This window comes from Pongo pygmaeus, chromosome 3 (genome assembly GCF_028885625.2).
Source record: "Pongo pygmaeus isolate AG05252 chromosome 3, NHGRI_mPonPyg2-v2.0_pri, whole genome shotgun sequence".
Taxonomy (NCBI): Eukaryota; Metazoa; Chordata; class Mammalia; order Primates; family Hominidae; genus Pongo; species Pongo pygmaeus.
Genome location: NC_072376.2, coordinates 1,244,579 through 1,271,697, shown reverse-complemented (window position 1 = coordinate 1,271,697; position 27,119 = coordinate 1,244,579). Strand labels below are relative to the sequence as shown.

Below are 27,119 nucleotides of genomic sequence, written 5' to 3'. Positions count from 1 at the left end.
CTGAGAGCAGCCAGAGTGACCCTTATGAAGACAAACCCAAAATCTCTCCCTGCCCCTGAGTCCTTCCATGTTTCTCACGGCCCACAGAGCACAGCTCCCATCCTGGCCACCCCTGTCCAGCGTCCCCACCTGCCACACTCCTCCTGCCTCACCCAGCCCCTGTCCAGCGTCCCCACCTGCCACACTCCTGCCTCACCCAGCCCCTGTCCAGCGTCCCCACCTGCCACACTCCTCCTGCCTCACCCAGCCCCTGTCCAGCGTCCCCACCTGCCACACTCCTCCTGCCTCACCCAGCCCCTGTCCAGCGTCCCCACCTGCCACACTCCTCCTGCCTCACCCAGCCCCTGTCCAGCGTCCTCACCTGCCACACTCCTCCTGCCTCACCCACCCCTGTCCAGCGTCCCCACCTGCCACACTCCTCCTGCCTCACCCAGCCCCGGGGATTGCTTTCCAGGGACACCGCTGGCGTTCCTCGCACCTGCTGATCCCAGGCCTGTGGCACTTAGGAACCCGACAGTGTGATGCACCTGCCGCCGGGCCTGGCAGGAGTCCAAAGGCCCAGGGGAGGCATGGGACCCAGAGGATGGGGCAAAGTGGGCAGGACTGGAGCCATCACCTCTAGGTCTAAACCCAAACATTGCCAGACACTAGCTCTGGGGTCCCAGGCCACAAATGGTTACACAGAAGTCCCCGTGCACCGTCCCCTTGGTTCCTGTACCCTGTATCGTAGCAGCGCTGTCTCACCAGCCTGCTTGGAGTTTGACGCGAGTCTAGGTGGGTGAGAGGCGTGTAGGGCAGCGGCGGGCAGCCTGTGCTGTGTTAGCTCGGGGTTCAGCAGAGTTGGACAGTAGTTGGGTGAGAGGCGTGTAGGACGGGCAGCCTATGCTGTGTTAGCTTGCCGTTCAGCAGAGTTGGACACATAGTTGGGTGACAGGCGTGTAGGACGGGCAGTCCGTGCTGTGTTAGCTCGGGGTTCAGCAGAGTTGGACAGTAGTTGGGTGAGAGGTGTGTAGGACGGGCAGCCTGTGCTGTGTTAGCTCACGGTTCTGCAGAGTTGGACGTGTAGTTGGGTGAGAGGCGTGTAAGACGGGCAGCCTCTGCTGTCTTAGCTCGGGGTTCAGCAGAGTTGGACACGTAGTTGGGTGAGAGGCATGTAGGACGGGTAGTCTGTGCTGTGTTAGCTCAGGGTTCAGCAGAGTTGGACACGTAGTTGGGTGAGAGGCATGTAGGACGGGCAGTCTGTGCTGTGTTAGCTCGGGGTTCAGCAGAGTTGGACGCGTAGTTGGGTGAGAGGCGTGTAGGACGGGCAGCCTGTGCTGTGTTAGCTCGGGGTTCAGCAGAGTTGGACGCGTAGTTGGGTGAGAGGCGTGTAGGACGGGCAGCCTGTGCTGTCTTAGCTTGGGGTTCAGCAGAGTTGGATGCGTAGGTGGGTGAGAGGCGTGTAGGACGGGCAGCCTCTGCTGTCTTAGCTCGGGGTTCAGCAGAGTTGGACAGTAGTTGGGTGAGAGGCATGTAGGACGGGCAGTCTGTGCTGTGTTAGCTCGGGGTTCAGCAGAGTTGGACGCGTAGTTGGGTGAGAGGCGTGTAGGACGGGCAGCCTGTGCTGTGTTAGCTCGGGGTTCAGCAGAGTTGGACGCGTAGTTGGGTGAGAGGCGTGTAGGACGGGCAGCCTGTGCTGTCTTAGCTTGGGGTTCAGCAGAGTTGGATGCGTAGGTGGGTGAGAGGCGTGTAGGACGGGCAGCCTCTGCTGTCTTAGCTCGGGGTTCAGCAGAGTTGGACAGTAGTTGGGTGAGAGGCGTGTAGGACGGGCAGCCTGTGCTGTCTTAGCTTGGGGTTCAGCAGAGTTGGATGCGTAGGTGGGTGAGAGGCATGTAGGGCAGCGACGGGCAGTCTGTGCTGTGTTAGCTCGGGGTTCAGCAGAGTTGGACGCGTAGTTGGGTGAGAGGCGTGTAGGACGGGCAGCCTGTGCTGTGTTAGCTCGGGGTTCAGCAGAGTTGGACGCGTAGTTGGGTGAGAGGCGTGTAGGACGGGCAGCCTGTGCTGTCTTAGCTTGGGGTTCAGCAGAGTTGGATGCGTAGGTGGGTGAGAGGCATGTAGGGCAGCGACGGGCAGCCTGTGCTGTGTTAGCTCGGGGTTCAGCAGAGTTGGACAGTAGTTGGGTGAGAGGCGTGTAGGACGGGCAGCCTGTGCTGTGTTAGCTCACGGTTCTGCAGAGTTGGACGTGTAGTTGGGTGAGAGGTGTGTAAGACGGGCAGCCTGTGCTGTGTTAGCTCGGGGTTCAGCAGAGTTGGACGCGTAGCTGGGTGAGAGGCGTGTAGGACGGGCAGTCTGTGCTGTGTTAGCTCGGGGTTCAGCAGAGTTGGACACGTAGTTGGGTGAGAGGCGTGTAGGACGGGCAGCCTATGCTGTGTTAGCTCGCGGTTCTGCAGAGTTGGACGTGTAGTTGGGTGAGAGGCGTGTAAGACGGGCAGCCTCTGCTGTCTTAGCTCGGGGTTCAGCAGAGTTGGACACGTAGTTGGGTGAGTGGCATGTAGGACGGGCAGTCTGTGCTGTGTTAGCTCGGGGTTCAGCAGAGTTGGACACGTAGTTGGGTGAGAGGCGTGTAGGACGGGAGCTTGTGCTGTCTTAGCTCGGGGTTCAGCAGAGTTGGATGCGTAGGTGGGTGAGAGGCGTGTAGGGCAGCGACGGGCAGCCTGTGCTGTGTTAGCTCGGGGTTCAGCAGAGTTGGATGTGTAGGTGGGTGAGAAGCGTGTAGGGCAGCGACGGGCAGCCTGTGCTGTGTTAGCTCGCCGTTCAGCAGAGTTGGATGCGTAGTTGGGTGAGAGGAGTGTAGGGCAGCGGCAGGCAGCCTGTGCTGTGTTAGCACGCCGTTCAGCAGAGTTGGACCCGTAGTTGGTTGAGAGACGTGTAGGGCGGGCAGCCTGTGCTGTGTTAGCTCGGGGTTCAGCAGTGGATACACCCCTGGAGTTTCCTACCCATCTCGAGACACTGTTCTGAGGGTCACCTTAGACACCACTCGCCACATGTGAAAACCACCTGTGGATGCTTGTGATTCCCCAAAAGTGTTTATTTAAACTCTTCCATACACCAAGAAGTTCAAAGCTACCTCTAATCCAGAAGGGCCCATTGCCTGCCCCTGCTCCACTTCCATGCTCTCCTGGGGATGGGCACAAGCAGGGATCTTGCCCCCTGCATATCATGAAGATGTTGGCTGGGAGATAGAAGCTTCCAGTTCTCTCTGATTTTGCAGGACGAGAGCTGCAGCTCACAGAACCCCGCGTGGCACTCACACCACTGCCTCACCTCCACCTCCCTCTCCAGTCTTACATATCCGCCTTAGCCTGGTGGAGCTCGGCCAAGGGCGTCCCTTCGCTCAGCACAGCTCTGCTGGGGCCGGGGTGTCCTCCTGGGCTTGCTCATGATTCTGCTGACCATCTTGCCATGTGGCCAGCACGCTCCTTAAATCCTGTCCCTCCTGGGGGCTCCTGTTAACAGGCAGATCTTTCAACCTTGGGTTTTTTTCTTCCAACGTTCTCACAAATCCTTTAGCTCAGACACATCTTGAAGAGGCTTGCATTGCTTTTCCTGGCTGTGATAAAAGCTGCTTTTATAAACCTCAGTTTTTCATCAAATCCTAATGAAATCTCATCTGGCTGTTTCATTCCTTTAGACAACTCCTCCAACTTTGGATGGGTGTCTTCATGGCAAGGCATTCCTGTCTCACGCTGAACAAGGACGCACTGCCCAAAGGACGCACTGCCCAAAGGACGCACTGCCAGGACAGCAGGCAGAGCTGGTCCTGGGCCTCGGCCGGCCTCAGTAGCCTTGGCCTCAGTGGCACCCCAGTGCCATGGGCCCCGAGGGGAGCTAAGCTCCATGGAGCTCCAACCACTGGTGAGGCCTCCGCACTGGGCCCTGAGTGGCCGACGTTTCTGTGCCCACCTCACATAGGGACAGCCCCCTCTTCATTCGCAGGTAAACCCTGACCTGGGCCCTCCACAGAAAGACATGTTTCCACCTGGGCTGGGGTCTCAGACTTTCTGTTTCAGGGTAACGATGCTCCACTTTTGGCTCCACATACCAGGCTTCTGTTGTCTTCCGACCCTGTTTCTTGGCCCTCCATTTATTGTATTATAATTGTGTTTGTACTGTGGTGGCACCAGAGGGACCACGTGCCAGCTGCTGGGGCACCACCAAGAGCTGGAGCATGGCCAGGGCCAGGGCCAGGGTCCGGGATGCTGGGAGGCAATGGATGGCTCTCGAGGTCACCATCCACACTCTGCAATGCCTGTGCTCGTGTTGCTGGAGAACAGCGTGGTGGGCACCTGGGGACTGCTGGGAGGCCTTTCTCATCCACCAGGCAGCAGCCACGTCCAGCTGGGTCCTCTGGTCTTTGCAGAGGTGCTGTCCACAGGCAGATAAGGACACGGGGAGCTGCAGGTGAAACTGTGGTGCTGGATGCCGGGTGGGCAGGTGGGTGGGACTCCAGAGGATGACAAATGTGAGCCAAGGCCACTCTGTTGAGCCAGGGGCCCCCATTCAAAAACCATGGCTTTAGAGTCCGCAGGTGGGCAGGAGGCTGCCGGGTCCTGAGCTGTGGACGGGTGGTGGCCCTCAGCTGACCAGCGAGTCAAATGCAGAGAACTGGGATGGAGGTTCCAATGGTGGGAAGCGGTCCAGGGGGCTCTCCATGTTTGGCGACAGTTGCCCTTTGCTGAGTGGGGAGTCCAAGGTGGACCCGGGGACTTAGGATATGCAGCAGGGCCCCAGCCCGTGGGACTCTGTGCAGGGCTCCGAGGAGGTAGATGCAGGGTCTGCAGGGGGAGCAGGCTGGAGGCTCTGGGCTACAGGGCAGGTGGGACAGGGAGGGCTTGGATAGTGTCTGAAAGCAGGTGGGCCTCACTCTGGGTCAACAGGGGCTCTTTGCTGAGCACAGAGTCCACCCAGAGACCTTGGATGGCGGGTCTGCAGCTGGGCAGGGGTCCCGGACATGGGGCCCGTGGTACCACCCAGGAGGGGTAAAGGTGTTTGTGGACGTGAGGGTGGAAGCAAAGCTCAGGTGAGTGGTCCGGGTCAGGGTCCGAGGGTGTGGGGCAGCGGAAGGAGGAGTGGGCTCCTTAGTCTCCTAGTGCAGGTCCCAGCTTGGAGCCCCACCCCTCGCAAAGCTCCGCCCTGGGGTTTCCAAGGTGACCCTGACCCTGGCTGAGAGCCTTACGCTCCAACCATTTCCTCCGCTGCTGGAGCTTCTGAAGGTCAGACCCCTGGGTCTGAGGAGTGGGGACCTCACCAAAAGGAAGACCAAGTGCCACGTAGGTGGGATTCGAGTGCCTGGGCCAGGACAGAGGAGACCAAACTCCAGGAGGAGGAAGGTTCTGCACCAGGGGCCAGGCAACGGGGGAGTGGGCTGCCTGCCTGAGAACGTGGACATAGCTAGCTCCTAAACAGCACCCGCCCCACGTCCTGCGCTGTTGTCCATCCCCTCCCATGGCTGCAGTCAGCAGCCAAGACTTCAGCCCCTCTTGCTGGCGGCGCCGGCATCATTGTGATTTCTACAGCCACGAAGACGATCCGTTCTGTGCCTAGACGTTTGCTCCTTGACCTCTTCGCTTTCTGTCGCAAACGTTGTTGGTGTTCCCAGCAGCAGCCTATTTCTTCTGCACAGAATAACAACACTATTAATAAATGGGAATGTAAATTGTTCCAGTCTCCTGATACGATGGGCTCTGAGGAAGTCAGTCTGTCCTCGGGGAATGCGCTGGGACTGAAGGAAGCCTGTGATGAGCCTCCCCTTCCCCTTTGCTAGGACTGTTGGGGGTCGGGGGGTGGGGGTTGACACGGTTCTGGCCAGTAGGGCCTGAGGAGATGTCTGCTGTAGGAGGCAGGTGATATCTGGGAAAGTTGTATCTCTTTAACCAAAAAAAGGCAAAGGGTGGGAATCAGGCACCACTCTTTGCATATGGCCTGGCAGGGTGAATATTCAATGTTAGGAGCTGTAGCAGCCAAAGTGAGACTGTGAGAAAAGAGGTAAAGAAAATCCCAAGAAACTGTGTAGCTACGGCCATTGTCCAGTCTCCACATTCTCTCAACCCTCTTCATCCTCTTAGCACCCACAGGAGATAGGTCATAATCCTCATCATCTCATCAACTCACTTTACCCTCCGGCTATGCGAAAGGGAGGCATCATACTAATCTCCCAACCCACATTCTCTCAACCTTCTTCACCCTCCCAGCAACCCGCAGAAAGGCATGTCACCATCTCCTTAGTCCATGAACCTACCTGACCCTACCAACAACCACAAAAAAGATACAGCATTGTCTCAATGTTCCATCAACCCACTATAACTTCTCCATCACACAAAAGGAAGGAGTGTACTAATTTTCACCTCCAATCAACCCATTTCAAACGCCCATGTTGTCATAATCTCCATTTTCCATCAACCCATTTCACCTTCCCCACCTTCCAAGGTGACAGCACTATCATAATCTCATCATCCCATTGATCTAGTTCAGCCCACAAACCACACACAGGAAAGAAATTTCAATTATGCATCAACCCATGACTTCCACCAGAACACGCACAGAGGAGGCCTATCATAATCTCAGAGTGACCTCAACTCATTTTGCATTCTCCCATGACAATGAGGGAGCTATTGTAATATTCTCATTTTCCACCAACCCACTTGACTCCCTGGATCATCAATTGTCATAATCTCCATTTTCTATGACTGATTTTACTCTCCCAACTGCCCATGAGGAAGACATATCATCATCTCAATTCCAATCAATATTCTTCTGGCCCTTGAAATCCACGGAGAAGGATTATCATAATCTCCATGGTTCATCATTCCACTTCTCTCTCGCAAACACCACAAGGGGTTGTCATCCGTTTTCTGTCAACCCACTTCACCCTCCCAACCACTCATGGGGAAGGCATATCATAATCTCCCTTTTACGTCAATTCTTTTAATCTCCAACTACTCATGAGGAGGGTGCTTGCCATCATAATCTCTATTTCCAAGAGAGGAAAAGCAAGCCAAGAGAAGATGAGCCTCTGGTCACAGTCACCCAGCTGGTGAGTGGAGGTTTTAGAGTCAAACCCAGCATCTGGCTCCAGAGTCCCATGCCCCATTCCCTCCTGGTGACAGGTGTGCTCCACGGGACTCTTACAAAGATGGATGTCAATGTGCTGCGAAAGACGCCTAATAATAATCTGAAGAGAAAAGTGGAAAGCTATCTGAGCAAAACCTACAAGTTGGGAATGGTAGCAGAGATGAGAAGTAACAATTTTAAAGACCTCACAGCAAAGTGGGGAGCATGAGGAAGAGAAAGCTTTCCAAGGATTCCATCTGGATACAGGCACGGAGGGAGGACGCTCATGTGTGGACTCCTTGTTTGTAGAAAGTGACCACTAAGGCTAAGTTTCCAACCACTCTGGACCCTGCAGTCCGTTCATGACCTGAAGGCACCTGGGTTTAGCTGCATGCTAAAAATTTTTATATGTAGTATTTCTTATTGTCTAGTTCTAAATCTTTTCAGCTCCCACTGTAATTCATTCTTTGGGCTATTAGTCAAATGTGGTTTTATGGTTTTACATTTTCAAATGTTTGGTGATTGTTTCTTATTCTGTTGTCACTGTATTTGGTCAGAGAACATGACCAATGTGATATAGATTCTTTGGTATTTGTTGAGATTTGGTTTTGTGGGCTGGTAACGTGTTCATTGTTTGCTAGTAAACATTCCATATATGCTTGAAAATAATGAATTATTTAATTTGGGGTATATATGTCTTTAGAATCATGCTTGTTAATTGGGTTCTTCAATTTTTCATAACCTGATTAATTATAAAACTATCAAATCTATCAAGTAGGAAAGACATATATTACCATAGTTCTATAATAATAGTTGGTGACTCCAATACCCTATTCTCAATAATGGATAGGACAGTCATACAGAATATAAGTAAGGAAATAAAGGATTTAAGCAACACAATAAACCAACTAGATCTAACACACATCCAGACATTCTACCAAGAACAACAGCAACATACACATCCTTCTCAAATAAGCATGAGTCATTTTCCAGGATACACCATCTCTTAGGCCACAAATTAGGTATCAATCGATTTTAAAATGTAGGTATCATACAAACTCTTCTCTAACCACAACAGGATAACGTTAGAAATCAATAACAGAAGTAAAACTGTAAAATCCACAAATTTCTGGAAGTTAAACAACACACTCTTAAACAACCAATAGGCCAGAGAAGAAATCATAAGGGAAATAAGAAAATACTTAGAATGAAAACGAAAACGCAGCTGACCAGCACTTACAGGATGCTGCAAAAGCAGTGCCACAGGGGAAATTCGTAGTTATAAATGCTTACACTAAAAAACTAGCAAGATCTCAAACCAGCAACCTAACTTTACAACTTAAGGAGCTAGAAAAAGAAGAATAAACTAAACCCAAAGCTAGCAGAAGAAAAGAAATACTGAAGGTTAGAGAAGAGATAAATGAAATAAAGAATTGAAAAACTATAGAGAAAAATCAGTAAAACCAAGTTAGTTCTTTGAAAGATCAACAAAATTAACAAGCTTTCACTAGATGGACTAAGAAAATACAGAGAAAACTCCAGTTCCTAAATCAGAAATGAAAGTGGGCACATTACTACTGACTCTATAGAAATAAAAAAAATTTGTAAGAGAGTACTATGAACAATTGTATGCCAACACATTGGATAACATGTATGAAATGAACAAATTCCTAGAGACACAAAATCTACTGAGAAACAAATCAGGAATAAATAGAAAGTCTTAACAGAATTATAACTAATGTGGAGATTGAATCAGTAATCAAAAATCTGACAAAGAAAAGCCCTGGACTTGATGGCTTCACTGGCAAATTCTCCAAAATATTTGATGAAGAATACCAATTCTTCTCAAACGCTTCAGAAAAACTGAAGGCAAAGGACTACTTCCTAACTATTCTATGAGGCCAACATTATCCTGATGCCAAAGCCAGACAAAGACACTATGAGAGAAGAAAACTGGGCTGAGTGTGGTGAATCACACCTGTAATCCCAGTACTTTGGGAGGCCGAAGCAGGAGGATCACTTGAAACCAGGAGTTCAAGACCAGCCTGGGCAACATATTGAGACCCCATCTCTACAAAAGAATAAAATAGGCTGGTGTGGTGGTGCATGCCTGTAGTCCTAGCTACTTGAGAGGCTAAGGTGGGAAGATCACTTGAGCCCAGGAGTTCCAGGCTGCAATGAGCCATGATTGCACCACTGCACTCCAGCCTAGGCAGCAGAGCAAGACCCTGTCTCTAAAAAAAATAAAAAATAAAAATAAAAAAATAAAATAAAATAAAAAAATTTTTTAGAGAGAAAACTACAGACTAGGGTCAGGCACAATGGCTCATGCCTGCAATCCCAGCACTGTGGGAGGCTGAGGTGGAAGCTCAGGAGTTCAAGACCAGCCTGGGAAACATGGGGAAGCCCCATCTTTACAGAAAATACAAAAATTAGCTGGGCATGGTGGCATGTGCCTGTAGTCCCAGCTACTCAGGAAACTGAGGTAGGAGAATGGCTTGAGCCAGGAGGTATAGGCTGCAGTTAAGCCAAGATTGCATCACTGCACTCCAGCCTGGGCAACGGAGCAAGACCCTGTCTCAAACAAAACAAAACAACTACAGAATTAACATCCCTGATGAATATAGATGTGAAAATTCTCAACAAAATACTAGCAAACCTAATTGAGCAGCATATTAAAAGGATTACACAATATGATCAAGTGTGACTTGTTCTTGGAGTACTAAGATGGCTCAACTGAAAATGGATCAGTTCAATACGTGACATTTCCAGAAAGGGAAAATCCCCCACATAACCATCTGAATTGATGCAGAGGCAGCATTTGACAAAATTCAACACATTTTATGATTTAAAGAAAAACACTTAACAAACTAGGAATAAAAGTAAACTGCCTCAACATTACATAATAAAAGCCATATATGAAAAACCCACAAGGAAGAGTGCCTGTTTCCCCACTGCTATTCGGCATAGTACTAAAAGTGCTAGCCAGAGCAATCAGGCACGAAAAACAAATGAACTAATAAATGAATTCAGCTAAGTAGCAGGATACAAAGTCAATACATTGTTCATGCTAACTAACGATGAATAGTCCAAAAAGGAAATTATGAAAACAATTCTACTTACAGTAGCAGCAAAAAAAAAAAAAAAAAATATTTAGGAATTAGCTTAATCGAGGAAGTTAAAGACTTCTGTACTGACAACTACAAAAAAAATTGTGGTAAGAAATTAAATAAGACATAAATAAATGAAAACACATCCCATGTTCAAGGACTGGAAGATGTCAATAGTACTCACAGTGATGTACAGATTTAATTGAATCCCATCAAAACCACAAAGCCTTTTTTTCTCAGAAATGGAAAAACCCATCCTAAAACTCATATAGAATCCCAAGGGATCCCAAACAGCAAAAACAATGTTGAAAGAAAAGAAGAAAGTTAGAGGACTCACACTTCCTGATTTCAAAACTTACTACAAAGCTACAGTAATCAATAACTTAATAATCTGATAAACTCACTATAAAGCTACAGTAATCAAGAATACAGTAATCTACAGTCTGTCATCATACCAGTGTGGTACCCTGGACCTACATGTCTATCTTTATGCCACTACCACATTGGCATAGAGACAGACACATAGGTCAATGAAATAGAACACAGAGTTCAGAAATAAACCTTCACATATATGGTCAAATAATCTTTGACAAGGTGCTGAGACCGTTCAGTGGGGAAAATAATAGTCTTTTTGACAAGTGGTGTTGGGAAAACAGGACATTAATTTGCAGAAGAATAAAGTTGGACCTTTTGCCTCACACCGTATACAAACTACAAAGACCTAAATGTACAACCTAAAACTGTGAAACTCTAAAAAATAATAGTAAGACAAAACTATACAACTTTGGATTTGGCAATGATTTCTTGGATATGACAACAAAAGCACAGGCAAAAATCAATGTCAACAGAGTAAACAGGCAACTCGCTAGATGGGAGAAAATAGTTGCAAGTTGTGTATGTGATCAGAAATTAGTATTCTTAATATGTAGAAAACTCCTAAAACTCTACAATGAAACAACAAGCTGATTCAAAAATAGACACGTGACTTGAATAGACAAATGGACAATATGTATATAAAAAATGCTTGACATCATCATTCATTAGGCAAATGCATATCTAAACTACAATGAGGCTGGGGAACAGTGGCTCACACCTATAATCCCAGCACTTGGAGAGGCTAAGGGATTGCTTGAGCCCAGTTCAAGACCAACCTGCACAACATAGTGAGATCCCCCCACCCCCGCTCACAACTCTAAAAATAAAATAAAATAAAATAAAATTTAAAATTAGCCAGGCATGGTGGTGTATGCCTGTATTTCCAGCTACTCAGGAGATTGAGGTAGGAGGATCACTGGAGCCCAGGAGGTCAAGTCTGCAGTAAGCTATGATTGCACCACTTATACTCCAGCATGGGCAACAGAGTGAGACCCTGTCTCAAAAACAAAAAACAAAACAAAACAAAACAAAACTGCAATGATATACCACCTGACACCATTAGGTCGCTTACTATATTAATAAAACAAACAAGCAAACAAAAAAACACACAAAAAATCCAGAAAATAACAAGTGTTGGCGAGGATGTGGAGAAACTGGAACCCTTCTGCACTGTTGCGGGGAATGTGAAATGGTACATCCATGATGGAAAACAGTATGGTGGTTCCCCAAAAAATTAAAAATAGAATTACCCAGCAACTGAATTTCTGCACATATACCACAAAGAATTGAAAGCAGGGTCTCTAAGAGATATTTGTATGTACATGTTCATGGCAGCATTATTCACAATAGCTAAAACATGGAAGCAACCTGTATTAGTCCATTTTCATGTGGCTGATAAAGACATATGCAAGACTGGGTAATTTATAAGGAAAAAGAGGTTTAATGGACTCACAGTTTTACGTGGCTGGGGAGACCTCACAATCATGGCAGAAGGTGAAGTGCACATCTCACGTGGCAGCAGACAAGAGAAGAGAACTTGTGCAGGAAAACTCCCCTTTATAAAACCATCAGATCTCGTGAGACTTATCCACCACCACGAGAACAGCATGGGAAAGACCTGCCCCCGTGATTCAATTACTTCCCACTGGGTCCCTCCCACAACATGTGGGAATTGTGGGAGCCACAATTCAAGATGAGATTTGAGTGGGGACACAGCCAAACCATATCACAATCCAAGTGCCCATCGATGGATAAATGAATAAGCAGAATGTGGTATGAACAATGGGATACTATTTAGCCTTAAAAAGGGATGAGATTCTGACACAGGCTGCAACATGGATGAATCTTAAGGACACTGTGCCAAGTGAAATAAGCCAGTTGCTAAAAATACAACTACTACAGAATTCCACTTATATGAGGTAGTTAGAGTAGTCAAAATTATGGAAACAGAAAGTAGAATGGTGGGTACCAGGCACAGGGGAACGGAAATGAGGAATTATTGTTTAATGGAGACAGAGTTTCAGTTTTACAAGATGGAAAGAGTTCTATACAGATGCATGGTTGTGATGGTTGCACATCACGAGTGTATTTAACACCACCAAACTGCACACTTAAAATGATTAAGGTTGTAATTTTAAGTTATAGGCATTTTACCACAATTTTTAAAAGTTGAAAAAAAGAAGTGAGGGCAGTGGTTGCACTGGGGAGAAGAAGGAGGGCAGTTACTGGTGGGGGCTTTGGAGGGGTTTTTGACAGTGTTCTACTTCTCAAACCAAGTGGCGATTACATAAATATTGCTTTGTTTTTTAAAAAAAGATTGTGGCTCTCTTCTTCCTAGAAGACTGTGTGTGGTCCTCTTGTCTGGCATGCTTTGTTGATAGAAGGTGCCCCATGGGAGAGCCTACATGGCTGGGACCTGAGGGTGCCTCTGCCCAACAGCCCATGTAGAGTAAGCTCGGATGCAGACTTCCCCAGGCAAGCCTTCAGATGAGACCACAGATGCTGTGCCATTGTCCTGATTGCAGTCTGGTGAGAAGCCAATATGCAGAGGACTCAAGCCACGCCTGGATTCCTGACTCATGGCAATGGTGAAATACTGAATGTTTTTTAAGCTGCAAAGTTTGGGGGAATTTTGTTATGCCCCAATAGATAACAAATAATGCTATGTACAGAATCCTATGTTACTACTTATTTTATCTTGTGACTTTGAAAAAATAGATATTTGACTATTGCTTGTCTTTTATCATTGTAGTTGACAGGCTGCTTTCATGATAATTGCTTTTGATGTAATCTGAGTGGTTTTCTTTTTCACTTTAAAATTTTTTTGTCTTTTGTATTCTGTAGTTTTACTCCTAAATGTAGAAGTGTAGTTTCATCTTTTTCCCCCAGCTCAAGTCTCACAGTGTTCCTGAATCTTAGGATTCACATTTTTCATCAAGTATAGAACTTTCTTAGTCATTATCTTTTTAAACACTGTTGCTTCCTCATTCTTCTAATCATTCAGAATGGAACTCTCATAGATGTTTGGGATCTCCTCATTCTGTCATCATGCTCTGCCTTGCATCAGAAGTAATTTCTGCTTATATCACAAATTCAACTCTCAGCTGGGTCTAAATTGCTTTTTAAACTCACTCATTGAGTTAATTTTAGCAAGTATGGTTTTTCATTCTAGATATTCCATTTAGTTCTTCAAAACCGCCTATTCCTCCCCCACTCCCTTGCAATCGTATTCTTGTTCATTTACTTCTTTTATTCCTGTAATTCTTACCCAAGTTAAACATGTTTAATTAATGTTCTCTTTTTTGCTTGATTCACCTTTTGAAGGCCTTTGGTGGCGGAGTCCGTTCCTGCTGTTCACACATGTGCTGACTTCCCTCATGTGGTTCTTTTTTTTGCATGTTTTGTACTTTATGATTGTAAATTCATCTTCAGTGGGCTTTATGGGTAGGAATTGGAGGAGGCTAGATTGACAATGTCTATGTGATTTTGCTTCTATCACTGTGCCTGCTTCTGTCATGGGCTTCAAGGGTAGTACTAGCCTGGGCCCAGGTTTTATATCAAGTTATTTGCTGTAGGGGTGGTAGGGCCTGGACTATGAAACCTGTGAAAATTCGATACCTAGGCTGGGCACGGTAGCTCATGCCTGTAATCCCAGCACTTTGGGAGGCCAAGGTAGGAGGATCACTTGGGCCCAGGAGTTCAAGACCAGCCTGGGCAACACAGCTAGACCCTGTCTCAAAAAAGAAAATTCAATACCTGAAGTCTAACGAGGCTCTGAGTCCTGATTATCAATTGTCAACAAAACTGTTTCTGTCTCACAGAACCACAACAGGCAGGCAAACACAGAACCATCCTATTGTCTTCCTGTTCCTGTGGGCACACTCGTTCACATCTCTCCTGACGGTGTAGCCCTTTGAGTGCCCTTGTTCCAGTTCCTGATTCACGTGGATCCAGGGAGGCCTCGTCTCCTTTCCCATGTGAGTGTGGAGACTTAAACCCCGAGGCTCCAGACCAACACTCTCCCAGGCTGCTGCCCTTTGGCTCTCACACTTTAAGACCTGGTTTTCAGCCTTCTGTTTGTCTCTGGTTCCTGTCACATCCCTGACCTCCTTGTGAGCTCAGCTCTGCATCAAAAGTTTGTTGTTTCTAGCTTGTGTTCACAAGTTCTGTTCTGGGATGCTTTTGGGGTTAGACCATCACAGGTAAAGACAGAAGTGGAAATCTACTTTTGCACTATTTCTTTTTTTTTTTTTTTCTTGAGACGTAGTCTCACTGTTGCCCAGGCTGGAGTGCAGTGGTGTAATCTCGGCTCATTGCAAGCTCCGCCTCCCAGGTTCACACCATTCTCCTGCCTCAGCCTCCCGTGTAGTGGACTACAGGCGCCCGCCACCATGCCCGGCTAATTTTTTTTTGTATTTTTAGTAGAGACGGGGTTTCACCATGTTAGCCAGGATGGTCTCGATCTCCTGACCTGGTGATCTGCCCGCCCCAGCCTCCCAAAGTGCTGGGATTACAGGCGTGAACCACCGCACCCAGCCCTTTTGCACTATTTCTAAGATCAATTTCTAGGCTTGTTTTCAGAACATTTGCCATCCCCCTCTGCTCTGGTTTGAATAATTGTCCCCTCCAAAATTCATGAAGTTTGATTGTCAGTGTGATGATCTTGAGAGGTGGAACCTTTGAGAGGTGATGCAGCCAACAAGGGCTTTGCCCTCCTGAATGGGCTGGTGCTGTTATCATGGGAGTGGACTTCTTATCAAAGGGTGGGTTCAGCACCCTTTTCCTTCTCTCTCTCTTTGCCCTTCTGCTATTCTGCAATGCGATGATGCAACAAGAAAGCCCTCACCAGATGCAGCCCCTTGATGTTGGACTTCCCAGCCTCCAGAACCATAAGCCAATAAGCTTCTGTAAGCTATCAGTTACCCAGTCTGTAGGAGTCTGCTACAGCAGTACAGAATGGATGAAGACATCCTCTGTATCATTTTGCAATCCTACAAGAAAGGTGTTCTTTTGTACCCATTTCATCACTGGCTAAACTGGACTCTGCAGGGCTAAAGTAACAAGGCAGGTCTGTTTGCTTCTAGAGGACCTGTCCTGCTGTGGCGGTTCTGGGCTCCCCTGGGCTTTGTGGCATTTTACAGCTTGCAGTCATCCTGCAGGGTAGATGTTATTTCTCTTCCCATCTTATGGCTGAAAACCAAGCCTTACAGCAGTTATACAAGTTATGTGGCAGTTTTCAGCAATTGTATTAAAAAATATTTTATGTAGACAATGTGGTGTGTATACGCAATGGTACACCAGTCAGTCTTAAAAAGGAAGACAATGCTGCCATATATGACAATATGGATGAACCAGAAGGACGTTATGTGAAAAAACCCAGGCACAGAAAGACAAATGCTGCACGATCTCACTCACAGATGAAATCTAGAAAAGCTGAACTCACAGAAGCAGAGGGTGGAATCGTGTTTATCTGGGGCTGGGCAGTGATGTTGGTCAAGGGATACAACATTTCAGTTACATTGGAGGAGTATGTTCTAGGGATCTATAGTAGGACATGGTGACTGGAAAATTGCTAAGAGAGTAGATGTTAAGTGTCCTCACCACACCAAAAAACAAAAAGTATGTGAGTTAATGCATGTTAATTAACTTGATTTAGCCATTCCACAATGTATACATATTTTAAAATAAGTTGTAAATAATATACACAATTATTATTTGCCAATTAAAATACATACATTTAAAAATATTTTAGATATTTGTCCATTTTTGTTTCAAGTTTACTTGCTGGTCATTTTATTGTTAAAAAATTCATTTTATTGTTTTTGGCTGGGCACAGTGGCTCATGCCTGTAATCTCAGCACTTTGGGAGCCTGACGTGGGTGGATCACCTGTGGTCAGGAGTTAGAGACCAGCCTGACCAACATGGTGAAACCCCATCTCTACTAAAAATACATAAAATTAGCTGGGCGTGGTGATGGGTGTCTGCAATTCCAGCTACTCGGGAGGCTGAGACAGGAGAATCGCTTGAACCCGGGAGGCAGAGATTGCAGTGAGCTGAAATTGCACCATTGCACTCCAGCCTGGGCAACAAGAGCGAAACTCTGTCTCAAAAAATAAAAATAAAAATGACTGTTTTTTTTTCTGTGTGTACATGACTGACAACAGCAGTGGTTTCCTTTAATACCTCATCAATGTTCCCAGGCACTTTTTGTATTTGAGGTGTGAAGTAATAGGGTGGCCCTTGTCTTGAGCGTGATACTGAACACACCGACCAATAAAATGGGGGCCTTTGGCTGCACACCAGGCGCTCTGGGTACTGATGAGCTCGCCCCCGACTCTGTGCCAGGAATCAGAACGGTTGCCCGGAAGAGTTGGCAGAAAGAGGAGGAACCGGACGCAGTGATCTACCTGGTTTGTCCTGGTGTCAAGTAACTCGGAGTTTTTTTCACACGTGGCTGGCACAGAGGAGACACTCATAAACAACCGAGTTGAATAAAACAGTCCATTGATGTGGAGTCGCATGAAGCAGCATTCGTCCATCCAAAACGCCGATGCTTCTTTAGAGCTGACTGAGTTTTCCCGCAATACTAGGTTGTCCCACGCCATGGACAAAAATAGCCCATGTGGCAACGGAGGCTGGCCGGGGGCACCTAGTGCCCATGCCTCTGGCATCCCCACCAAGGTGACTGTCCAGTAGCTCCCAAGACAGCCCATCTGTGTAGGGCAAACGCCATGAGCCTCTCCTGTGTGCAGGCACACGGCAGGCCCAGGCACAGGGAGGCGGGTGGGCAGGCACACCAACAGCCAAACACTGACCCTGGAGGGCGGTGGTCATCTGCTCATCACAGGCGAAAGACTGGAGGTGGGAGAGGCAGGTGGCGCCCGCAGGAGTTGGGACGAGCTGTGCACACGGCTGGGCACACGCAAAGCTGAGCCTTCTTTGTGAGCAACACGGTCACATTTGGGTGTAGGAATCTCCGCTGGAGTTGCCCAACGTGGGGAGCAGACAGCTCTGCAGCCAGAACCACAGCTGGAGAAGGCAGCGCTTGGAACAAGCCAGGACAGTGGGATGGACGGGCCGGGGCCAAATAGAAGTCATGATAACGCGCTGACAAGTTGTGCAGAGGGACACTGTGTGCAGACGGAGACCATGGAGAGTGGTGATGGGGAAGACGCTGGATCCCTGGCTGGCCTGCATCCCTCTCCGTTCTCAGTTGCCTGTGGAATTCCGGGGAGCTCTGCTCCAGCTACACTGCACATAAAAGTGCGCAGGAAGTAGATCCTGGAGAGGAACTGCTCTTCTGGACTGAGCTTGCTGCTCATGGCAGCCCCACCTGCAGGACCCAAAGCCTTATGTGATGTTTGCTGGACACTCAGCCACGTGGCTGCCTGTTGAGCTCTGCAAGTCCACGCGGGAGCCAGGAATTTCTCCCCAGAAGCCTCTCCATTTTATTCATCACCCCCTAGTAAATCACAACCTGACTTGCTGCAGAGGATGGGGTACCTGGGACTGGTCTGACCCCAGCTCCCCTGGGGAAGTGGAGGTGGCACGTCCCTGCACCCGGCCACCTGCTACCTTCTCCTGGGCTGCCTGTCCATGCCGAGCAAACGGGAAAGTCCAGTGAGGTCCCTGCCTGTGCAGTCCACCAACCACATCGTCCCCTCCCGGCAGCCTCACCTAGGCCCCTCCAGCTGCGACCCCTTGTCCCCTGCACCGATGCCTGGCCTTGGAGGTTGCTGCTCATTTTTCTGGAATTTTCTTTTCTTAGATCTCTGCAGGGCTGCCCCTCCCCCTACAAGGGCTCCACACGTGTTCCCTCCTTCATGACTTCCACTGGGCTTCCCCGACAGGGCCCCACCCTCCCCAAAGCTCTGGTGACACCTGCCAGGTTTCCTCCAGGCAACAGCTCGGCAGCCCGATCTTAGAACAGAAAGTGGCACGCAAGGCAGGTCTGGCCGAGGGCCCAGCATTGTCAGCGGGGTCGGAGGTCTTCCCAGGCCTCGAAGGGGAGACGTGGGCTTCTCAGGGCAGCCCAGGACGCGTCCTCACGAACCACAGCGAAACTACAGCAGGTGTCTCGCAGATAGGAGTCTGCATCATTCCGTCTCCATGCCATGGTTTCTGAAATTATGCAACTATCTGAGCATTCCAGAGGGCTCACAGTGGCCACGCGCAGAGGCCCTCCCCATGGGGTGGATGGAAGCGTCCACTAGCGGCACGAGGAATATCCCTGGGCCCCTCGGGAGAGTCTGCAGGGGCAGCCCCTGGGTGAGCAAGCCCAGTGCGGCCTCTCCCTGAAGGGACTTTCGGGCCCTCCCGGGTCGGGGCTTCACCGGCAGCAGGCAGGGATTTGATATTAATGCTTAAAGGGAAAGCAGAGCTGAGCTGCCAGGACGTCGGTTGGCTACAAACCCTACTCTTGTTAAAAGAGAAACGGGGTCGGGGAGGGGGTTCTCCAGCCCTGAACTTCCCCGCCCGGGCAGGACGCGGCCCGGAGTCGGGGTCCCCCCGCCTGGGGACGCACTGGGGCGGGCGCGCTTCTCCTCCTGGGGTCCCATGTGCCGCCGGCTCTCGGACGGTAAATCAGGGCCCGGGTGGGGGCGATGGGGGGCCCGCGGCCTCGGTGCCCCTGGCCAGCCCAGGGGACAGCGGGACCGCAAGGACAAACTCCTCGGAGGCGCACGGGCCAGGCCGCGGGGCGAGAAGCGAGCGCGAGGGCGGCTGCTGGCGGAGCGGGAAGGGAGCGCCATTTACGTTCGGGCCCGCGCCGGGCGCTGACGTGGGCGGCCCCGTCTCGGCTTCCGGGCCCGGCGCCGTCCCGCAGGGGTCTTCGGGGCGGACGGCGCTCCCGCCAGCGGCGCTGAGCCCGGCCCGACCCTGCCCGCCTTCCTCGGGGACAGGCGGTTTAGAACGTGCGGAACACCGGGCCCGGGGCCTCCGCCGGGCTGCAGCCCCGCGAGCTTCCCGCCAGGCTCCCGCCCCGCCCCGCAGCCGCGTCCGGGCCGGGCGGGCCCTGAGCCGCCCGCGTGAGTCCGTGCGCCGCCCGCGCCGGGAACCAGGAGACCAACCGCGTGGCCCCGCCCGCGCGCGCCGCCGTGTCCCCGCCCGCGCGGTCGTCGGAGCGCGGCTCAGCGGCGCGGCGGAGACTCGGCACGGCGGCGGCCAGGCGCAGGCGGGCGGGCAGAGCAGCGGACGGCGCCGAGGCCGCCCCACGCGCCGGGCTCGCGGCGGCGCAGCGCGCCGGAGTGGTCGGGGCCCGCGGCCGCTCGCGCCTCTCGATGGGCAGCTCGCACTTGCTCAACAAGGGCCTGCCGCTTGGTAAGGCCGCGCGCGCGCGCGCGTTTCCGGCCGCGGGCGGGGGCGGGGCGGGGCGGGTGCCGCGCGGGCGGGGGGCGCGGGGGCGGACCGAGCGCGCGCCCGCGGGCCGCCGGCTTTGTGTGCGAGTGCGCGTGCGCGCCGGCGTCCGCGCGTGGCCGCGGGCGGGGGCGGGACCGCGGGAAGCGTCTTGCGCATGCGTGGGCCGCTGCGTGTGCGCGAGCGCCGCGGTCTGCTCTCCCCGCCCGCGGGCCGCGCAGGTGACACAAAAGGGCCTGTGGGCCTCTGGGCTGCCCCGCCGGACCCCCAGCTCCACCGACCCCAGTCCCGTGGGACCCGGGACGGCACCCCGAGTCCCGATCCCCGGCCGCTACCCAGTCCCCGGTCATGACCCCGCGGCTGGGCCTGCGGGGCCGGGGTGGGGCGTGAGCCGTGCGCAGCTCGGGGTGTCCTGGGGCGCGCGCTCCCGGGCCAGTCGCGGGAGCGCGCCTCCTCCCGCCGGGAGGCCGGCGGCGACCGTGGCCGCGCGCTGTGGGGGAAGGGGACGGGGCGCGGGTGCCGGGTCTGACCGTGGAGGAGGCCGCCGCCCTCAGACCGGGCCCAAAGGGCAGACCCCGGCGGTGACGCAGGAGGGCCCGGGGTCTCCGTTCCCGCGAACTCCGCGAGGTCCCGGACCGGCCCAGCGCCCCCACCTGCCCCTGCCTGGGCCCGCCCAGGTCCCGGGGCGCCTTCCTCGCGGGCTGCGGCCGCGGAAGCAGGGAGCACAGGCGTGCGCCGGGCTCGCCACCATCGCCATCTTGCAGCGCCCGCGTCCTGGGCCGGCCCGGGCCGCTCCGCGGAGCCTCTGTCCCCCTCGACCCGGCTGCAAAGGCAGAGTCCGTGCGCCTGAGCCCCGGGCCGAGACTGGAGCGTTCTCTTGCGGCCTCCAAGGGCGCCGGTGTCTGGAAGCCCGGCCTGGGCCAGATCCCTTCTGCTGTAGTCTCCGTGATTGCCGGGACAGAATTCCCTTCCAGTGGGGAAAAGGGAAGGCGGTCGCGCCCTTCCCGGTGCCCTGAGTGGGGAGGTGAAACCCTGAGAGTTGGGGCTAGAGGGCCCGGAGCTAGGGCCGAGGCGGCAGGTGCGCAGGGTGCTCCGTGGAGCCCGAGCCCCCCCTCCCCCCTCCCCGGCCTCTCCACCGTTTCTGTAGGAGCTCTGCAGGGAGCACACGTCCCTCGGGAAGAAAACGGCGCTGGCGGCTGGGCCCGCACCGCGGCCGGCCTCGCTGAGCTCCTAGCGCGTGGCCTTTGCGCGTCTGTGTACCCGTCTGCAGCTTGGGGCAGGGTTGGGGCAGAACCGTGGGGTAACTATTTGCCGTTGCAGCTGAGGATGACAGCTGCGGTTTGGGGGTCCCCCTTTCTGTGTCCTGGAACTTTGTAGGGCGTGGTTCTGCCTTGGGCCTCAGCACCCGGCCTCCCAGGTCTCCCCTGCCTGCCCAGGCCTGGCCACCTCCCTCTGGGGTCTGGGTTTGGCTCCTGGTTGGTGCTGTCGGCTCCGCAGATGCCTTTTGCTCTCTGTGATTCTGTCGCCCATCTTTGAGCACCTGCTTCCATGCAGGCGTCCTCTGCAGAGCTCTGGGAGGGACATGCACTGGGGGTCGCATCTGGTCACTCCTGGGGGTGCCTCGTCCGCCTGCCCGGCCATTTTTGGGGTGTCTGCCATGTCCCCAACATGCACTTCTTCCTGTCAGCCTTGACCAGGGCAGCTGTTAGTTCTGAGAGGTGGGCATGTGGTTGGGGATGTCAGCGAGTAGGATCTTCCCTTCTATACACTTGTCATTAACCTGAGAACATGGCAGTGGGGGAAGAGAGGCTTGGCCCGGGGTGCACAGGACTGTGGGCTGGTCCTGTCTCTCTGATGAGTGGGATGAGCCTTGGTCCAGTCCTGTGGGATTGGCGCAGAGCCGATCCCCGCCATGTCCTGGTGGGACTGGAAGTGCTGGCTGGTCCTATCTGCCTCCCCCAGGGGCTGGGAGCCCACCACTCTTTGGACGTTTGTAGCGTAAGGTTCCATTATCCAGCAGACAGCCACTGTTAACAGTCACTCCGTTAATTTTTTCTGGAGGAACCCTGGACAGAAGTAGTCATGCTCTCCAGGAAACGGGCCCCAGGCTCGAGAGGCCCAGTCTCTTCCCTCGGGGCTTAGAGGTGGCCGTCCAGCCACACCTGGTTCCCCAGCAGCCTGGCAGTTTTTCTGGTTTTTCTCCTCTGACTGTCACTTGCCCTCTCAACATTCTGGGCTAGTGCCCCCAGAATGTGACCTGGTCTGAGCTGACGGTGGTGTCGCTGAGCCAAGAGGCGTGTGGCTGGCACCACTAGTGTTGCTGAGAACTCTTCAGGCAGCACTTTGTGCCCGGCTGTGCCCTGGTGCTCCCCATGCAGTGCCCAAGTCAAAGGCGTGTGCCCTGTGAGGTGTTTACCCCGGGTGACTCTCCTTGTAGAAGGACTTAATGTTTCCACTCCACTCGGGGCTGAAGAGGGCTCCGTCCAGGTGGTGCTGACGGTGCAGGCCTGGCTCAGGGCCCAGGGGTGGCCAGGAGGTGGTGGAGGCAGCAGGCGGTGTCGTACGGGTTCTGCGGTTGAACTGCATCCCCCGAGGGAACGCTGGTCGGAGCGCCGGGGTTCTCTGGTGGTCGCTGGATGTTGGTAGTTGTGGGTAAGAGCTCTGTGCCGGGAGTGTCTGGACCCCCGCATCCTCCATTGTCGGCTGCAGTGGCCGTTGCCCACTGCTGTCCCCCGCACTGGGTCGGGGTAACCCACAAGGTGCCACCTGCGTCACTGACCGTCCTTTCCAGAAGCCCCTCCGGCCACACACTCCATGTGGTATCTCCCACGAGGAAATGTTTGTTTTTTTTCTTGTGAAGCCAGAAATTTCTTGGTGGCCCTTTGCCGAGCCAAACGTTAACCTTGAGTTGTCTCTCTGGGCGGCCCCAGGTGGTGCCGGTTCTCACGGGTGTTGAAGGAGAGTGAGGATGGCCCTGAGGGAAGCCCAGTTGGTTTGGATGGGGAGGCGTTGGGGCTATGGCCCTGAGAGAGGTGTGGGCGGTGTTGGGACCAAGCCCCTTCTGCACCCTCTCCTGGCACCGCCATCAACTCTCCAGGCCTGGTGTGGCCCAAGCCACCCTGCCCGCCTATGCTACCCTACCCACACGTGCCACCCTGACCTGCTTGTGCCATCCTACCCGCCCGTGCCACCCTGCCCTCCCGTGCCACTCTTCCCTGCCGCCCGTGTCACCCTGCCCTCCCGTGCCACCCTGACCTGCCACCTGTCTGTGGTGTGAGGGCTCCTGGGCTGCCCTGTCTGCATGGCTGGCAGGAGCCTCAGAGGCATCTGAGGCTGCCTCTCCAGTGATGTCGTGTGTAGAATGTTGTGTTGGGAAGGGGAGGAAGGGTGTAGCCCTGATACCCCACATGTGGTAGGAGCCAGGAAGGTGGCGTTCTGGGGGTTCCTGGAGCTCACAGGTTATGTGCGTGTGCTCGCTGAACAAACGGGGAAACGTGCGGCTCCACGGATGTCCTGGAGAGGAATCTTGCTGGCAGATCCGTGCCTTTGATCGCAGCCCCTACGCTGTGTCCTCTGAGCTGTGATGCAGCCCCGCAGGCCCCATGGAGTGCGGTGGCTCCCTGGCTCACAGGGATGCTGCCGTCCGAGGTGCCGTATCGGCTCGTGGATGACTTGGGCAGTGTCTTTCTGGGGTGCTGTCGGAGGAGGAGCTGTATCAACCTGTGGGTGATGGGCCATGTCTGTCTGGGGAAGGTTCTGGTGGCCCCATGCTCTCAGCCCAGTGGCTCCACGCTGCTGTGCGGCTCCCTCTTGGGGGCCTGCCTTCTCTGCCATTGCAGGGCAGGGTCTCAGTTTCCTCTGGGCGGCAGGCGGCTGTATCTCAGGACCGGAAGGCTCTGGGTCAGGCTGTGCACAGCCTTCGTTCATGTCAGCCCCTGGCTGGGCAGCACCGCCAGGCCCTAGTCTTTGGGCCTCCAGGCCTGGACAGCCAGAGGGGGCATCTCACCAATGCCTAGATGGCAGCCGGTGACTCACGGCAGGACAGCTTTGTCACGAGAGGGCCACTAGAGCCCGGAGTAACCAGGGCTTATGGGGACAGGGCAGGGTGAGGGCCGGTGAGACCGCCCAGCCTTAGGGTGCCCTTCTGGTGGTCGGGGAGCCCTTCCTGGGCAGCGGCTTTAGGGGCTGCTGTGGGGAGGGGGAAGAAGATGGGGTTGGTGAGGAAGGGCTTTTGGGACACAGTGTCCTGGTAGAGGCCTTGAGGGAGGGGAGCGGACCGGTTGGCCCAGCAGGGCTGGCCGGTGGAGGGACGTGGAGGGTTGGTAGCTGCTGAGCCTGGGTCTGAGCAGGTGGGGATGGGGACCAGGTGCTGAGGCTGGGGAAGGAACGGAGGTAGCTGCTTGGTCCTGGTGCATCTTGGTGTCCCCTGGGACTTCCTGGAACCCCCCCGCCCCCCAGTGCCCAGAGACCCGCTGTGGCTGTCTGGAGCGGGGCAGGTCCCACCCCGTGGTGACCCCCAGTGTGCCGGGGCAACCCTGGTCCCTCTCCAGAGTGGACCAATGCCCAGCACACACGTGGATCAGGGCCGAGTGGGCAGGCATGGCCAACAGGAGGGAGGATCCGGCAAGCAGATGGTGATGTGCATCCAGAGACAGGGCGTTGACATGTGGCCAGGAGGCTCTGGGGTCATCGGGCCGCCACCGTGCTGCCCCCCGGGACTTGATGCCTCCAGAGAACCTGGGGGCTGCTGCCCCTCACCTCACCCCCATTTTCTTTAAAATCAGTTTTTGTTTTAGAGCAGTCTTAGATTTACAGGAAAATAGGGAGCTAGCACAAGTTTCCCACGTGCTCTACGCTCACTTCCCTCGTGGGTCCGTTGAGTGCTTTCTTACAACATGAGGTTAAGCGTCTGCAGGGTGAGAACCTGGAGACTGTCCTCGTGTCGCTGAGCTGAGAGCCGTGTGTGGCTGTGAGTTTTTGATGAGGAAAAGCAGTGTGGGTCCTGGATTTGGACAGCACAGGCCCGTCTGGGAGCCGTGCGCCTTCACCTTGGAGTGTGTTGGGGAGGTACAGAGCTGGAGCCCTTGACCCTGACCGGCCAGCTCCCTGGCATGAGGTGCGCAGGGCCTCCAGCATTGCCCTAGGTGGGGGCTCCAGGACTCGGACGCTGGCTCTCAGTGGGGCAGGTGTGGCCCGGCAGGGGGTGCTTTGTGAGTACACCGTGGCCCCAGGGTGGTGCAGATGGTGGGCAGACCTGCTCCAGGGCTGTTTTTTGAGGCAGAGGTCCCTGGAGGAGAACCAGGTGCTGGGCCTCAGTTGTCTGTCCTGAACTGGGGCAGCCTTGGAACAAGGAATCGCAGGAAGTCCCTGTGGCATGGGGTGCAGCCCCTCAGGTCTGGCAGGGCTCGCCCAGGCAGTGCAGGGCCACAGGAGCCCTGCCACAGGTTCCTCAGCTCGGGAGCTCACAGCTTCCTCACTGCAGGGTCCTCAGTGAGGGCCGGGGTGGCCTTCACACATCTGCTTCCTCCTCAGAGCCACAGGTATGGGCACATACTGGCCAGTATTGATAAGCATTGAGAGGCATTGATGGGTATGGATGAGCCTCCAGGAGCAGCGGCTGGTGCCATGTTACTGTGGGCAGTATTGAGTATTGGCCGGTCTTGACGAGCAGCAGCCAGTACTGGGCCACCGTGGGTAGCATTGATGAGTATTGACTGGTATCAATGAGTATCAGCTGGTATCAATGAGTATTGGCCCATATCAATGAGTTTGGCCAGTATTGATGAGTATTGGTTGGCGTTGATGAGTATCAGCTGGCGTTGATGAGTATCGGCTGGCGTTGATGAGTATCGGCTGGCGTTGATGAGTTTGGCTGGGCGTGGGTGGCGCGGTGCCTTGCCCCCTGGCCAGGCTGGCTCGTGGGTGAAATGTGACATTCAGGCAGTTTTCTCCTGTCCTTTTAGTTTGTTTTTATGCGGGATCCGGGTACCATGGGGAGATCCGGCATTCAGGGCAGGAGGCTGCAGCGCAGGTCGTGGGGGCCCAGGCACAAGCGATGGGGATCCCGCTCCACAGTGTTGCTCTTAGGCCCTCCGTCGGGGAGCCCCACACAGCACCTGCCATGAGGAGTGGTGTTGGGGACCCTGGATGGGAGGTGCGTGCGTGGGGCTGCACCCCAGCCCCTGTGATGGTGTCTCTGGAAGCTGGAGACGGTCAGCATGTATGCTTGAATCCTGCAGAGGGAACTGAGGGGTGGAGATTTGTCTGCGAGGCTTTTGGCAGGGGCGGCCTCACAGCACACTACCAGGGTCTTAAGCTTGGCTGAGTGGCCCCTTCTGGCCTGGCAGGCAGTCGTCTCAGCCCACGCCTGCCACACTGCTGGGCTGGTGGTGGCCGGCTCCTGTCCTGGTCAGCCTGATGTCAGCTGCACGTTGGGGTCAGCCCCTGTGCTGTGTCTTCATGCCAGAGCAGGGGCCAGGTGTGGGCAGCTCAGTGACACCCTCCCGAGGGCTGGGCGATCATGTGCACTCCTAGCACCCTCTACCTTGCAGGGCTGCATCCCTGGAAGGCTTGGCCCCCTCAGGTGCCCCCTGCCCCTGTTCATTCAGCCACTGGGGTTCGTGCCCTCAGCTTCCCGCCAGGCCCTGGCCATAGCAGTCAGGAAGAGCTGAGCAGTGGTTTTGGGAGAATCGAGGGAGCGTCGCTGGGATGCACCGAGGGTCGGAGGTGGAGTCGGCGCGGCTCAGGGCAGGCAGTGCCAGGCTGGATGCTGGAAAGCCAGCAGCACCTCTCCCGGTGGCTCCTGGGAAGTTCCACGTCCTTGCCTGGTCACAGAGGCCCGGGAATCGGTGACATGAGATAGAAGCTTCCAGAACAGGAGGCAGAGCCTTTCCGCAGTTTCCCTGCCCACAGCACACACCCTGTGTCCTCCGCCCCCTGGTTCTTGGACACTGGGGACATCTGGGTGCGGCGAGAGCCTGTGGGGGTGGGCGCAGCCCTGGGGACTGTTCCCAGGAGTCGGCCTAGGGACCACAGGGGCGCGGCCTTGGGCCTGGCACTGCGACCTCAGGGTGAGCGCCCTTCGTGTGTGCGGCAGGAGCTGGGGCCCCTGGCTGGCAGCAGGCCCCCGAGTCCAGGTAGGTCCCAGACAGCCCGGGTGTGGCAGATGCAGTGAGGTCCACTTCTGAGGC

The 27,119-nt window shown here is 53.8% G+C and overlaps 1 protein-coding gene and 1 pseudogene across 17 annotated transcripts in view; one reads left to right on the top strand and one right to left on the bottom strand.

Annotated features, from left to right (window-relative positions):
- Positions 1-16,196: 16,196 nt before the first annotated feature.
- On the bottom strand, positions 16,197-18,357 carry LOC129034863 (DNA damage up-regulated protein-like; annotated as a pseudogene).
- Positions 17,827-27,119, top strand: part of CTBP1 (C-terminal binding protein 1) — a 37,565-nt gene continuing 28,272 nt past the window's right edge. For 5 of the 17 annotated variants that reach the window (XR_010125990.1, XM_054484593.2, XM_054484592.2 and 2 more), the window contains exon 1: positions 17,827-19,893. Coding sequence is in view for 2 of the 17 variants with exons in the window: in XM_054484593.2 (XP_054340568.1) it covers positions 19,854-19,893 (40 nt within the window). In the remaining 15 variants the exon portion in view is untranslated. Of the gene's footprint in view, positions 19,894-20,068; positions 20,151-20,419; positions 21,008-21,075; positions 27,066-27,119 lie in introns of those variants that run through there. The other 12 variants (XM_054484603.2, XM_054484598.2, XM_063663443.1 and 9 more) reach the window with 11 other exon arrangements.